We start from the raw sequence: 13,887 nt of genomic DNA, 5'->3' as shown, positions 1-13,887 counted from the left end.
AAATAGAACCATGCATATGTAGAGTTGAGCCGTATTCACGCCCAGCACACAGCCCCCAATGCCGTGACACGGTGACACGTCACACGTCTAGGGGTAAGATAACCCACTATGCTTAGCCTGCCCAGATGGAATCCCGAGGTCCTTCACGGTTGCCAAGTGACTCACCGAGCGGACGCTATTCTAGCGTTGCCGGCTGTGCCTCTTCCCGCTGACACCTTGCACAGATTTTCACCGCTAATCGTCGATTCGTCGATTCGTAACGGGAGCCAAGAGACTAGTGCCGGCCCGGCTACCGCGATATAGGAAGTTCGGGGAGGACTTCAGTCCGACTGACGGATGTATAAAACGCCGGCATTACCCACAAACAAGATGGCAGACCAAAACTCACCAGCCCCTCTCAAAGTCAAAGCCCAATATAATGCTCCCTGATATCTCCCTTCTTCTCTTGGCGGGTGTCATGTCCGCGGACGCTCATGCGCTCCCTGTCGTAGCGGCAGCGGCTGAAGCAGAACCCACGACGGTTGGCGTGTTCCTTGGTGCTAAGAGGGAAGGCGAGTACTCCTTCGACGCCAGCGTTATTGCAGCGGACGCCGTGGCTACAACGTATCAGATCCGTTGCCAATCTGGCCATCTCAACATGCCCGGCTTTCCTACAACCACCTGTGACCAGAATGATCCTGTAAGTTGCTCTCCGTGGTTGAATCTAAACACAAAACCTAACTCATACAACCCAGCCCTGGACGGTCACTGAAGGGCCCTCAACCATGGTCGGCATCTTGTCGACGGCAATCGCGAGTGTGACGGCCGTCTTGGACGAGACGTGCGTGATCGAAGACCGCACTGCCGCCTACTGCAACTACACCTTTTCGGGCGAATCGGCGGGCACGACTACCTCGACCGCATACACGACAATCATCACGGGGGAGCTGTTCACAGCATATCCGGTCGTGATCACGGCGGGGGCTGAAAAGCTGCCTGCTGCGACTGATAGCCCTACACTTTGAGCCAGGCGACATGCCGTGGGAATTGAGTTGGAATATCGGGCGAGGATGGAGTATCTATTGTACTGATTCTTGTAACTCGATCGTGTTTGTAACTGGGTGGAATCAAAAGTTTGGTTCGTGAGTTAGATTAACATTGGAGTATGGACCGAGATAGATACCTAGATAAATCATAGACATGTCCCAAAAGGCCAGTGCCGTGTTGTATTTCTGACGCTTCATGGCAACCACAGTTAGACATATGTCGCCATAATTTTATCGTATGAATTGTGCCTCGGAGACCAACGAGGCTGTTGCGATGTGCCCAATATCAAGCGTCAACATAAAATGTACACTCCACCTCACGTTTTTATTGCTGCCTCTCCCTAGCTTATACGCGTGGGTATAGTTTGGTACATTCCTTTCCATTTAAATTACATTTCGGTGCCTTTCTCCCTTCCCTTTCGCGAGTATTCTAGCTCTGAAACATCAAATATCATACACCCCCAACCCATCCCCTCGGCGTTGGGCAGTCAACCCCAGCAACACACCTTCGATATGGAGGAGGGTCATGACTGGGCAATCTTCGGCCTTGCCGGCAACCTTTCGATTCGTGATGACAGCCCCCGGGACGGTGCCGAAAGGTCGCGGCGTGGCCCAGTGGATTCGCTACTGAGACAAGAATTGCCGGGCGACGACCCCCTGGCACACCGGCTCCTATCTCCTCGCCTATCCTCGACGTACCTGGCTCCCCACGGACCGGCGTCCAGACCTACATCACTGGTATCTTCTGGCGACGATGGCGACCCCATCGCGCCCACGACTGCCACCATCATCGCCGGGGCAGAGACCCACGGCTCGCGCTCTGCCAAAACCTACTCGCCGTCGCCGCGAAAAGGTTTACGATACCACCACTCCGTCGCCCTGTCCCTACACCACCACTGTTTTTACGTGCCATCAGGCCTCGCACTCGACACTCCACCATGGGAAGCCACCGAACGAAAGCCCCCTCACTGCACCTCGCCCCGGCTTTCGGACTACGCAATCCACCCCGCGACACCCGTGCACCCTAACCGCCTCGGATTCCTGCCTGTCGGCCAGGCCACTTGTTCTGTAAAGGCGCGGCACCAGCAAGAGCCTCGCCATGGCGGCCCTTCCGCCGCGGTTCTCTTTCCCATTCACCCGCCCACCCCCCCGGTCGCCCTCTGTTTAGGGGGGGTGATTGTTATTGGGTCCTGGGACCCTGTCGTTTTCGGGGGAGAGGTTGGGGGGCCATGCCGTCTTAGGGTCCTGGCTAGCCCGGGGGGCGGGTTTCGAAGAGTCTATGGCTGACTCGTGGTTTTAGATTGAACTGGTTCGGTGTACTTGATTTTCTGATAGTTAATCGAGACTTGAAATACGGCTTCTTCTTGTGGAGCACGGGCCATGTAGTGTTTGTTCTTTTTTTGTGGTTTAGGGATGTGGCTGCCGGTGTGGGTGATGATAGCTAGGTACCTACCTACATGTGCCTAGGTACCTAGGTACCTACTCTGCTGTTGTTGACGATATGGAGTTGGGTGTGCCATGGGTGGCGGGAGGGGGGTCGGACTGGCCGAAGATGATAAAACGAGTGGAAGGAGGCTGTGTCTTAGCCCGTTTTGTTTGGATCTTAAGTTGCTGACTCCGTATTTGCTTGTAATGTCGACTGAAAATATATGTTCCAGCAGGATGATAACGTCCACTCGGACCTTGCGCGTGTGCTGGGAGTGCTCAAGTGCGTACGACGGTACGAGATCTCCCGCGTGAGCGTACTCTCTTCATTCACCAATTAGTGGCGGCAAGTCCCAGGCCGTGATGCGGTGGTACTGGAAGAGCGACGAGATAACCCTGCCGGCGAAGCGGTTGGCTTACCGGAACTGGAAGAGTGTCGGTTACAAGGAAATGGAAACAACATTGGAACAGTTCCTACATGTAATGCAGTGATTACAATAACCCCAGGCTTTTATATCTCATGCAATGCCCCTTTTTTTACTGCGATTACAGTTTCTTGCTTTTGACTGTAGAGACGACCTTCCCGCCCCAAGAGGATACATGTACCATACTGTTTTGTTTGTCTCGTGGCTCGTAGCCAACTCCTCATCTGATCAACCTCAGAGAGAGGTCTAAAACTATCCCACACACGGTTGGGCAGATACCAATCCTTGAAACACGTTGTTAGACGGCAGGGTCTGATGGTGCTGGGCCGATTTCCTCGCCTGGTCTGCCGAATTGCCTTCCTTCTTTTTCTGCTTTTCTACTTTCCTTTTATTTTCTTTTATGTCACCGGTGTTCCCCGCTTAGCCCCCGCTCAGCTGAACCTGTAAAATATGCGTTCAGTTTCCGATTTGACACTAGAATTAGCGTCCCTACCTAGTCTACATTTTTTAAACAACCTTTCTTGCGCATTCACGGAGATACCCGTCGCCGGGCGAGGAGCCGTGTCATTCCCGACATGCCTGTCTCTCCTTGTGCATTTATGCAAAGCACAAGACTGCCAAGCCATGTTATCCACAGGTTGTACTTGGTTTATGCACAGTTATGCAAATATTTATCCCCTGTCCGGCAATTGTGCATCCCGGTCCGTGTCGTGGAGTGTTCGCTTTCGGTTTACACACAAACACCCAATCACCAGGGAGGCAGAATCAGTTTCTGACAGCACTAGAGGGCATCTACCCTGGAATATGTCGCCTGACTGGCCTCATTGTGATCCAGACGGAGTTGGGATCGTCTCTGGACGTGGTCATAGAAGGTAGGGTGAGCAAGAGACGGGAGACTAGAACTGTCCGAGCCGGTACATGTATAACATTCCAGTGTGCACTCACTGTACAACATACGCTTGCTATATAAAGGTGTGGCCGACGCCCATCGGCACCTATCTCCGTCCTGATCACTACACCTGCAGTGCCTTGCTTCTCCCTGTCCGAATCTCACGTCACTTGCATGGTACATCAACCAGAAATGATGGCCCAACCAAGCTCTTTCCCCGGCGTGGCCTCCTTCGAGGGGCTTCGGGCTTGGGTCGATGACCCTACAACAATCCCAGTGCCGGCCCCCTATTTCCTAGCCGCGGCCTTTGCGCTGGCGGCTATATTCTTGTTTCTGGGGCAAAAGTCGGCCAGCAACATCCCCCACCTCAACCCCCGGAAGCTGCTCGAGGTCACAGACATTCGCTCCAAGAAGGAATTCCTGTTCGGTTCACGTTCCATGCTGAGCGATTGGTTCCGTGACCATCCCGACAAACCGGCGCGAGTCATTGGCGACGCCGGCGAGGTGACGATCCTGCCGCCGCATCTAACCAACGAGATTCGCAACGACCCCCGCCTCAGCTTCTCGCGGTGGGTCTTCAAGGTGCGCCCCGATCCTGCTCTTGTCAGAAGCGTGTGTAGGTGCAGGCGGTTAATCGTATACACACAGACTTTCCACGCTCATCTTCCCGGCTTTGAGGGCTTCCGTGAGGGTAGCCGGGAGTCTCATATTGTTCAGGATGTCATCGTGAAAGACCTTACCAAGTATCTGAGTAAGTAACAGGCTTGAGGACAGGCCATTCCCAAACGTAGGTACATTTGTCCGTATCAGGGCTAACAAGTCTCTTCTTTAAAACAGACAAGGTGACCGAGCCTCTCGCCGAAGAAACCACGCTGGCCGTGGAGGAACAGTATCCCGCTAGTAATGGTCAAGGTAAGAAGCAGTCGCGGAAACACCTATGAGTTGTCTCGAAAACCCGCTAATGAGGCACCACAGCATGGAACACAGCACCGCTGCGAGAGACCCTCCTCCGTGTTGTCTCCCGGGTCTCCTCCCGCGTGTTCCTCGGCGAAGAGCTTTGCCGGAACCAAGACTGGCTTCGTGTCACTCGCGAGTACACGGTGGACGGCTTCCGGGCGGCGGATGAACTGCGGCTATGGCCTGCCCCCCTGAGATATCTGGTCCACTGGTTCATGCCCTCCTGCGCCCGTGCCAGGGCCGATGTCCGGGAGGCCCGCCGTGTGCTGAATGGAGTGATCAGCAAGAGGCGGGCGCGAAAGCAGCGTGGGGAGAAGGTTGAGTTTGATGATGCGATTGAATGGTAGGTCGTTGCACATGCTACTCGTAATATAAGGTATTCTCACTAATACGACCCCGCGTGACAGGTTCGAGCGTGAGGCTAAGGGAAGGGCCTACGACCCAGTCGTGGTGCAACTGACCCTTTCGTTCGCCGCCATCCACACCACGACTGATCTCATTACCCAAGTCATGACGGACCTGTGCCGGAACCCCGAGATTATTGACGAACTACGGCAAGAAATGGTCCAGGCCCTCTCCGAAGGCGGATGGAAGAAGACCTCACTGTACAACATGAAGCTCCTCGACAGCGTCATCAAAGAAAGTCTACGAATCAAGCCAACCGGTATCGGTAAGCGCACCCCTGTCCTCCTACGCCCCTCCCCCCATACTCACACACCCACCCACACCACAGTCTCCCTCCGCCGGATGACCTCCGAACCCATGCACTTCTCCGACGGCACCTTCGTCCCCGCCAACGCCACCATCGCCGTCACCGCCCAAAACATGTGGAACCCGACCATCTACCCAAACCCACAACAATGGGACGGTCGCCGCTTCCTGCGCATGCGTGAAACGGCAGGACAAGAAAACGCAGCACAGCTGGTGACGACCAGCCCGGAGCACCTGGGCTTCGGACACGGCAAGCACGCCTGTCCCGGCCGCTTCTTTGCGTCCAACGAGGCCAAGGTCGTTCTGGTCCACCTGCTGCTGAAGTATGACTGGCGCCTGCCCGAGGGGGCGCCGACGCCGCGGGTGCTGCACTATGCGTTTAGTTTGCGCGCGGACCCGACGGTCAGGTTGGAGTATCGTCGCCGGACGCCCGAGATTGAGATTTGAATTTGTGAGGGTTGTTGGGTGCCGATGCTTTGGGAGTTTGTCGCGTGGGAGGCTTGATGGGCCAAGGAAAGAGACTGTCGTTGTTTGAGGTGGTTATTTTGGCTGCGAATAGGGGGCTGGAACCTACCTGGGTTGTTTCCTATCTTGGGAGTTAATAAATCGGTATGTAGCATTTGTTGCTCTGGAGAACAGATTGAGAACGGAGAGGATGGGAGCACGAGGATCGTAGATATGCCGAAAGAAAATAAAAAAATACAGAATGGTTCACTGTCTAGCCCTTTTCGTCTTTTCCCCAACTCTTTTTCGTCTTCTTTTTTTTCTTCTTCCTTTTCCTTCACATAACACACAAATGACTTCGTCCACACGAGCGGAGATTATTACATCGCAACACAAGAAGCACAGCAACGTCGAACCGCCCAACAGGACCATGTAGTTATTTCTGTCGTTAATGCACCAGATTTAGTCTTAATCGCAGCCATCACCGCCCATGGCCCCAGCGACAGGCACAACGCCACCCAAGCCGCCAGCCACCCACCCGACGTGTCCGCGTCCAGACGCCCCACCGCCGAGAACCCCCTCCCCCCCTCCCTCCCGCGGGCAACCCCCCATTCTGGAGTCCCTCCCCCTCCCCCTCAGTGTCGGCTAGAGTGCGGAGACGGCGTTAGAACAGCCTAGGAAAGATGATGTGCAGAAGCTGGAGGCGGTATCGACTTACAGTGCCTTGTGGGAAGTGGGGAGGGATCCAAGTTGACCGTGGTCGCCGTAGGGGCCACGGGGGTTTCCGCAGGCCGAAGGGGGGTGGCGGCGGCGGCTACGGCGGCCGGATCGGACGGTTGGGTGGAGGCCGGCAGCGGGTGGTGGAGGCCAAAGGGCCAGACGTGAACTGGATGCTAGATCCTCGAAGGTCAGACTCAAAGCACACGGCGACATGACATTAGCCCAGACCCAGAAGCTTACGCAGGCATGTTTTAAATTTCTATTTTGGATATTGCTTGATGGGAGTAAAGGAACAGGTTCATTTTTATTTTGCAAGGTTTGTGGTGGGAAAAGAAAGGAGAAGATTCAGATTGCGGGAGACATCACTTTTAAAAGCCCGCGATTCAGGTTTGCTCTTTCCATCTCAAGTCGCTCCCCTGCGTGGCTGCCAGTATTTCACCAGCCCGACGGAAGGCTCAGCTCAAAACGTAGGCGCCTAGCGCCTACCTGCCTTACTTCTCGAAGTGTGTAGGTGGGAAGGGGGACTTCAAAGTCAGGACTTGCCAGTTGAGTGCAAGCTGGTCGCTGGAACCAGTAAAACGTGTGGTCAAGCTGTCTGTCTGTCAGTGCCAACGAGATAATGTTGCCAGGGCATGGACTACCACGAGATTTTACTTTATTCAACAATATACCTACCATCGACGTAGACTCTCCGGGGAGTCCAGGTTATCGACATTCCGAGATACACAACGCAGAAGGGAGAGGCCCCGCAAAACCCAAAGTGCCAGGGCTGCTAGGCAACTCATTCCCACTTATAAAGACTACATTACATCAAGAAAAAATTATTCCACTCCATATGTATCGTCTTCCGCCCCTTCCCAACCAACACCAGACGTCTGTTAGTATCGGCCACCGTATGGAATTTGTCAACATCTTCAGTTAGGGGTTATAGGCAGCTGGTCCTTGAGAGTAAGAGGGTCTCCCAATATTACAAAATGACACAACTCGTCGACCGTTGATGAGGATGTTGAAGATGTTGAGGTTCCGGGGGTACGGGAAAGGCTTCCGGAGACGGGCAAGGCTGAGAGCCACCGACGCAGAGGTGCGGAGATCGCTCACCCACACGGTCCATCGCTTCTTCTCTTGGCCACGGCCACCAGCCTAGAAGGGGCCTATCGCCGTAAAGACAATTAAAGCTAAGTTGTGGCGAGCTGTAAGCATAGTCGTAGATGAGATGCCCAAGTCCGTCCCATACTGATGTAGCATATACATTCTCCGGTTTCAACTGTTGGACCTGGAAGCTTGGGAGGATCTCAAAGGAAGGGGTCAAGATGTGAAGACATCCAACCCATCTAGGAACCTCGTCGTTGGACCTATCGGCAAGAACCCAGGTACGTTTATGGTAGAACCCGAAGTCTGCCCATAACGGGCTGGTCTCTCTGGAAACGTGTCCTTCTTCGGGGAGGATATTCTCGGCTGACCAGAAGAAGCCATCGCGCATTAAGCGGGGCATATCGGCGGTTCTGACCTCAAGAAGAGCTGCCCACGGCGCCTTTTTATAACACCGCGCCCCGGGGTCCGGAGTCATCCTCAAACATAGTACTGCCCATCCTTGGCCCTCGCTACTTTCAGCGCTGAAATATTTGCGGAAAATCTGTGAGCGCTCTGGTTGTACCAGCTCCCGGTTGTCTCCTTTAACGTCGTAGCTTCCCGTTGTGCTTGGTGGTGTTGAGATTGCCGGTGTTGGGGTTGCCGGTGGGCTGAAGTTCGCCAGGCTCTCCTTGGGCGAAAGGACGTCGCTATTGCGTGATGCATTCTCCGTTTGGCTACCGCTGCCATTTCCGTTGTCACCCCAGGGGCCAAAATTGGGAAGGGACTTGGATGTCATGGTTTCTGACGTCCGTCATTCAAGAATGGTTGATGTACTGAGAAGGCGTGATGGGTGACGATCAGTACATGTAGCGGGAAAAGGGAAAGTGGCCTGGGAAGGCCAGGCGGGGGAGGGGGAGAACGGTGTGGGCTCATATACTGTAGACCACCCTGACCTCAGGGGCACCGAGTCAGGTACGAGGTCAGATGATGCCTTTGTAAATAACCCGACGGTGATTCTGACGTCGATTTGCCACTTCATGTTGCCAGTGCACACAGGACGGTGTGTTCGAGTTATTTTGCGTAACCTGGTGACCCATATCATTCCGCGATGCGGCCCACCATAGACGCAGCCGGACTGGGGAGGTTACCTTACCAATCTGGCAGACGGCTTTACTCTCCGCCAATATCGGGACAGGTAAGCTGAAGACAACTTCCGATTTACTCACAACGGCGAATTTGGAGACACGGGGCCTTCGTTGTAGCACAAACAAAAACGGCTTTCCATGATAATAGTGGTAAATTTGGTGAGAAGGACGACTCAACGTTCGTGGACAGCTTTGAATGATAGGTACGCGAGATGGGATATCTCAGGGTCGGCGAAGCGGCGATGGAAGCCCGTGTACTTTTTGTATGTACAAAGCTTTTGCCACCATCTGCTGTTGAGGAGGCAAAGCCATCCCAGGAAGATCCGATGGAAGTGCGCCGATCTGGTAAAGATCCCGACGGAGAAAGGGAAGAGGAGGGTATTCAAGTACAAGATAACAGAGATAGGGAATGAGTGTCAGATACATGTAGCTCTCCGGAGCATCTCTCCGCCCACGTAAACCATCTAACAAGTCGGAGCTGCAAATCCACGACCAAGCCCAAAGTAGGTAGCCTAAAACCGCAACGGACGGCACCTATGGAAACATACAGGACCGTATTCAAGCTCATTTTCAGTTGTCCGAGTGTTGGTATCATGATCGGGATGCAAGCCTGGTCTGGCACCGGCAGTTCCGGGGCTGAACAAGAGCGATAACGGGGTTGCTGCATGGCGTTCAGGTTTGCTAAAATAAGCCCAAACCAAGATCTTCCCGTCCAAGCCAAATGTTGAGAGCCGCATGAGACAGTCTGGCTGAGCGCGAGGGGTCTCGGTGCTGCCTCCAATGAGAACGTCAAGCGTGGCACCACGAGGCCCCAAGCGCCCTGCCCCCCAGGATTGAGGTGACACCGTTTGGGGAATTCTCGCTTACCCCTGCCGCCAAGACCGATATTTGCGTCGTGCCGCTGGAAGCTTGTGCGGGTTCGGCCGTGGTCTGGGCCCAGCGTTGCCGCCGACATGTCCATCCCTCACAATGAAAGGGGTGGACAAGAGGAGCGCGTTTGGGCCTGGGAAGTGACCACTCCAACGGATTTAGGTACACATATTTACGATTTCTGCCCGCCCGAGAACGATGAAAGCCCCTATCAAAAGAAAATTAGGCGGCTGTGGTTATCCGCGGCCTTTTTTACCGCTGTGGGGTGGGACTGTCGCATCGAGAGTGCGGCTGAGATCACTAGCAACGTGCCATTTCCGCTTTGGATCCGGGACCACCTGCGGGAGGGATTCTGCCTTGGCCGGCGTTGGGCAGTGTGAGGCTCTGCTGCAGAAGAAGGGGAGGATGCTCCGTTTGCTGGTTCAAAAGTTCCACATGGCGCTCCAGCCCTTCTAATGGCGGCTATGTAAAAGTGGTCGCTCCCCCGTTTTCCCATTTGTTTTCCTCAGTGCCTCAACAGCATCATAGTAACGACCGGACCGGTAGAATCCATCCTCAAAAGCGCGTATACTGCTAGGCCGGCTCTTACCGACAATGGCTGCCGCCACCATGCCACAACAGGCGTATGCCGAACCCACAGCAGCCGTACACGATGAGAAGGAACAGTACATCCAGCAGACTCCCCTCTGGGTGGTGATCGTGCGCGCCCTTCAAATCGTCTTCAGCTTCGTCACCGTCATTATGGCTGGCGTCCTGATCCATGGGAAAGCCTTGGGTGCTAACGGCTTTGCGGTCGCTTGTGTAAGTCCCGTTATAAGCACCTCCTACAGACATCATGCGTCGCCGCCTGTGAGAACCGGCATTCTAACTCGGTCCACAGGTCGTATTCACGTGGATCATTGTCAGCTACACGCTCATAACCGAGAAGGTAGCGTCTGCTCGTGGGGCGTACAACATCTGGGCCGTGCTGTCGCTTGACCTGACCATGGTCATCTTCTGGCTCGCGTCCTTGGGCGCCAACGCCGAGCTGCGTGCGAGCTTTAACGTCCCGGTCAACGTCGAGTCCTGCTTCAACGACGGCAGCGCCATCAACAGCAACCACTGCACCGTCTCCAAGCGAGCCGCCGTCGCCGGGCCGGTCGGCCTCGCGCTGATCAGCGCCATTGCCGGCGTGAGCGCCCTGGAGTGGTAAGCCCCGCCCCTGGCCACAAACGCACCAAAGCCAACCCCCCTTCTAACCAGCCCCTTCTTCCCCCTAGGCTACTCTTCCTCGCAACCCTCATCTTCCACGGCCACACCTTCCGCCTCTGGCACCAAGAGCACAAAACGCCCTCCACCGACAACGCCACCGTCGAGATGAAGGCCCAAGGCACCCCGATGCTAGCACCGCAACACCAGCCCCCCACCACCACCACCACCACCACCACCGCCGCCGCCCACCCGCAGTACACCGACCAGCAGCAGTACCAGTCGACCATGTACCCGCAGCAGCCCGACACCGCCTACGCCCAGCAGACTGCATATCCCCCACAGCAGCATCAGCATCAGCACACCCCTGCCGGTGCTTATCCCCCCCAGCAGCAGCAGCAGCCGTATGGTGCATATCCGGACCCGGCGCAGTATCAGCAGCAGCAGATGTATAGCCCGCATGGGACGCCGGTGCAGGGTCAGCCGTATTACCCGCCGCAGTAGCCGCATTAGTAGTGGAAGGGCGGTGTGTGGGGTTATGATGGATGGTGGGGGGATGAAGTTGGGATGGTTGATGCGTTGGTGCGCGGAGTGTTGATGACGCGCCTGATGAAGGGTTGGGAACCTAATGATACTATGGCGATGGGTCGGGTTGGGGACTGGTTTACTTGCAGAGGTTGCATGGCCTTTTGTGGTTTAGACTGGGCATGCATGTTCTTCGTTAGGAGCAGGCGTTTGGTGTTGGAATACGTTGAAGTTCAAGTCTCGCAAGGGCACGCCGTGACCATGGATTGTGAATACCTGGGCGTCGCCAACCATGGTCAGGTTGGCTTTGCGGTTTCTGGGTAAGGTTCTCAGGGGAATCAGCCGATGATGTGTACATTTATTTGGGAACTAGTGGAGGCTGACCTTAAAGTTTCGTCGTTCATCTTTGCTTGTGAGACACCAGACGGTAAGGTTGTGCGCCCTGGCAGCCGCCGGCAACACACTCAGTATGACATTACCTGGTTATGTACAAACAAAGTAACTGTGATGGAATGGTCAGATGAAAATAAGCCCCAGCTCGACCATGAATGCCATGTCATGACAAGCATAAGTCAACCACCCATAATGTCAAATCAACGCCCGATTCAGTAGTCCTTTGAAAAATTCCTATTCTAGTTGCTTCGAGTCCCTTCTCGTTTTCGCCCATCTCAAAGTTGCAAACTTCGCACCATTGGTCCGAATAATCTTTGGCTTTCAATGCCTGCCAGATCAGAGCAGCACAGCTGTCCGTCTGTGTAACTTTGCCACAAGTTCTTGTTGGTCTCAAGGTACCAACAGATCAATAGCGCCAGGCTGTTGGCAGTCATGAGGTCATTGAAGCTCAAAGGTTTTCAGTGCCATGAATCTCCCAACAAATGGAACCCCTCGCTGTGGCCAAATTGCTTAGCAGACAGGAACAGGCGGTGAATCTGCCTAGGAAGACAGCTGACTTGGAACAAAGGAAGGTTGTGTTGTTCTGCTTTCAATTACCCCTGAATGATTCTAGGCCACTGCATGTGTGGCTCCCAGCAGATGCATTACGGCATTAGTTACATAACCACCAAGCATTCGTGGCAGCAAGCCCGCACCTGTATCAAATCCATACCGCAAGTATGTGAGTGCAGAATCATGAACCTCTGCACGATCAAGGAAGGGATCAACGTTTCCCAAGGTCGGCTACCCAATCCAGCCCAAGATGTGGGCGTCATCCGTCGTCTTTGGCTTGGGATTGAGATCGAATGCAAGGATCGACACCAGCCAATGCATCCACCTGCAGGCCGGCCGGCACCAGCCTCTTCATGACAGGGGTAGGCCATCCGTCCCGCCCCCGCCCCGGCTTGATGCCGAGCCTGTGACGCCGACGAGGTTCTCTCTTAGAATGCTAACAACAATGAACTGAGTCGCACATTAGGCGGCAAATGACGCGAAAGCAAGACCCGCATAAGTTCTGAGAAGCTTAACTTGTTCTTTTCGGCGACGATCTTCTCTTCTCTTTTTCCCCTCCCTCACTCCAATTTCCAATTTTGTTGGAAGGAAAACACCAACAAACCACCAGCACAAGGAAACACCGCTCTTTGCCTGTGGGCATCTCTCTCATCGTAGGTGACCCCTTCTAACAACTAGCTGAGATAAAAAGCACCGAGGCTGACAGCACTTGCTTTTCGAAGAAAAAAACCAGAAGACAAGATAAACAAGAACCGGAAAAATGCGATTCCAGCTCTTCGCCCTCCTGGCGATGGTGCCCTTGGCCATCGCGCAGGGCGTAACCGACAAGGTCGCGCCCGAGGGTGATGCCCCCGCGGGTTGCCAGCCCAACGCGGACGGGCGGTTCGAGATCACCGTCGTCCCGCTCGCCGGGAAGGCCAAGAGGGACTCACTTTTTGCGGTACGTCATTTCCCGACTGACCTCACGATCGTATGACACCCATGACTCTGAGGGGGGGCCTGGGCCTTGGTCGACCCAGTAACCCCCGAGGACCAATGCGGTGGCTCCTACATCGCGCCGTGATGATCGAACACATGCTGGGCAGGCAACGGCCGCTAACCAGACAACCCCAACCCACAGAACCGCGCTACCTGCTCTGGTGGTGGCACGGTGGTGGTCCAGCTCGCCGACGGCGTGCTGACCGACGACCAAGGGCGCACCGGCTACATCGCGTCCAACTTCCAGTTCCAGTTCGACGATCCACCCCAGTCCGGGGCCCTGTACACGGGGGGCTTCTCTGTGTGCACCAACGGCTCGCTTGCCCTGGGCTCCTCGGCCACTTTTTGGCAGTGCGCATCGGGCACCTTCTACAACCTGTACGACCGCTGGTCGGCGGCCCAGTGCTCGCCGGTCGATATTCTCGTCCTTCCCTGCGGCAGCGGCGGCGAGAACGGCAATGGCCAGGACGCCACCCAGACGGTGGTCGGCACCCGGATCATCACAACGACACTGGTCGTCCCACTGGGCGACGGCCAGCCGCAGGTCATCACCACGACGACGCTCGTCC

At 55.1% G+C, this 13,887-nt stretch overlaps 8 protein-coding genes across 8 annotated transcripts in view; 6 read left to right on the top strand and 2 right to left on the bottom strand.

Moving 5' to 3' along the window:
• Window positions 1-418: 418 nt before the first annotated feature.
• On the top strand, window positions 419-1,004 carry CHGG_09394 (uncharacterized protein; the record flags this gene model as incomplete). The annotated part of the gene is made up of 2 exons (XM_001227320.1): window positions 419-679; window positions 735-1,004. 2 exons carry the CDS (start codon window positions 419-421, stop codon window positions 1,002-1,004), a joined length of 531 nt encoding a protein of 176 aa, XP_001227321.1.
• A 534-nt stretch (window positions 1,005-1,538) lies between these two features.
• On the top strand, window positions 1,539-2,375 carry CHGG_09393 (uncharacterized protein; the record flags this gene model as incomplete). The annotated part of the gene is made up of 2 exons (XM_001227319.1): window positions 1,539-2,144; window positions 2,361-2,375. 2 exons carry the CDS (start codon window positions 1,539-1,541, stop codon window positions 2,373-2,375), a joined length of 621 nt encoding a protein of 206 aa, XP_001227320.1.
• Window positions 2,376-3,956: 1,581 nt separating this feature from the next.
• On the top strand, window positions 3,957-5,879 carry CHGG_09392 (uncharacterized protein; the record flags this gene model as incomplete). Its single annotated transcript, XM_001227318.1, has 6 exons — window positions 3,957-4,376; window positions 4,443-4,515; window positions 4,602-4,676; window positions 4,752-5,064; window positions 5,129-5,391; window positions 5,455-5,879. The coding sequence occupies 6 exons, from the start codon at window positions 3,957-3,959 to the stop codon at window positions 5,877-5,879; spliced, it is 1,569 nt and encodes a 522-aa protein (XP_001227319.1).
• Window positions 5,880-6,590: 711 nt separating this feature from the next.
• CHGG_09391 (uncharacterized protein) lies at window positions 6,591-7,311 on the bottom strand (the record flags this gene model as incomplete). Its single annotated transcript, XM_001227317.1, has 3 exons — window positions 6,591-6,831; window positions 7,092-7,191; window positions 7,272-7,311. 3 exons carry the CDS (start codon window positions 7,309-7,311, stop codon window positions 6,591-6,593), a joined length of 381 nt encoding a protein of 126 aa, XP_001227318.1.
• A 203-nt stretch (window positions 7,312-7,514) lies between these two features.
• CHGG_09390 (uncharacterized protein) lies at window positions 7,515-8,463 on the bottom strand (the record flags this gene model as incomplete). Its single annotated transcript, XM_001227316.1, has 2 exons — window positions 7,515-7,736; window positions 7,846-8,463. The coding sequence occupies 2 exons, from the start codon at window positions 8,461-8,463 to the stop codon at window positions 7,515-7,517; spliced, it is 840 nt and encodes a 279-aa protein (XP_001227317.1).
• A 312-nt stretch (window positions 8,464-8,775) lies between these two features.
• CHGG_09389 (uncharacterized protein) lies at window positions 8,776-9,225 on the top strand (the record flags this gene model as incomplete). The annotated part of the gene is made up of 2 exons (XM_001227315.1): window positions 8,776-8,862; window positions 9,016-9,225. 2 exons carry the CDS (start codon window positions 8,776-8,778, stop codon window positions 9,223-9,225), a joined length of 297 nt encoding a protein of 98 aa, XP_001227316.1.
• A 1,051-nt stretch (window positions 9,226-10,276) lies between these two features.
• Window positions 10,277-11,374, top strand: CHGG_09388 (uncharacterized protein; the record flags this gene model as incomplete). Its single annotated transcript, XM_001227314.1, has 3 exons — window positions 10,277-10,483; window positions 10,563-10,870; window positions 10,942-11,374. The coding sequence occupies 3 exons, from the start codon at window positions 10,277-10,279 to the stop codon at window positions 11,372-11,374; spliced, it is 948 nt and encodes a 315-aa protein (XP_001227315.1).
• Window positions 11,375-13,100: 1,726 nt separating this feature from the next.
• The window catches only part of CHGG_09387 (uncharacterized protein), a gene marked incomplete at both ends in the record, with an annotated part of 1,081 nt that continues 294 nt past the window's right edge, over window positions 13,101-13,887 (top strand). The window contains 2 exons of the mRNA XM_001227313.1: window positions 13,101-13,280; window positions 13,461-13,883. Coding sequence (XP_001227314.1) covers window positions 13,101-13,280; window positions 13,461-13,883 — 603 coding nt within the window. The remainder of the gene's footprint in view (window positions 13,281-13,460; window positions 13,884-13,887) is intronic.

This window comes from Chaetomium globosum, genomic scaffold (assembly GCF_000143365.1).
Source record: "Chaetomium globosum CBS 148.51 scaffold_6 genomic scaffold, whole genome shotgun sequence".
In the NCBI taxonomy this organism is placed as follows: Eukaryota; Fungi; Ascomycota; class Sordariomycetes; order Sordariales; family Chaetomiaceae; genus Chaetomium; species Chaetomium globosum.
The sequence above is the reverse complement of the archived record's forward strand: the minus strand, read 5'-3'. Positions and strand labels throughout refer to the sequence as shown.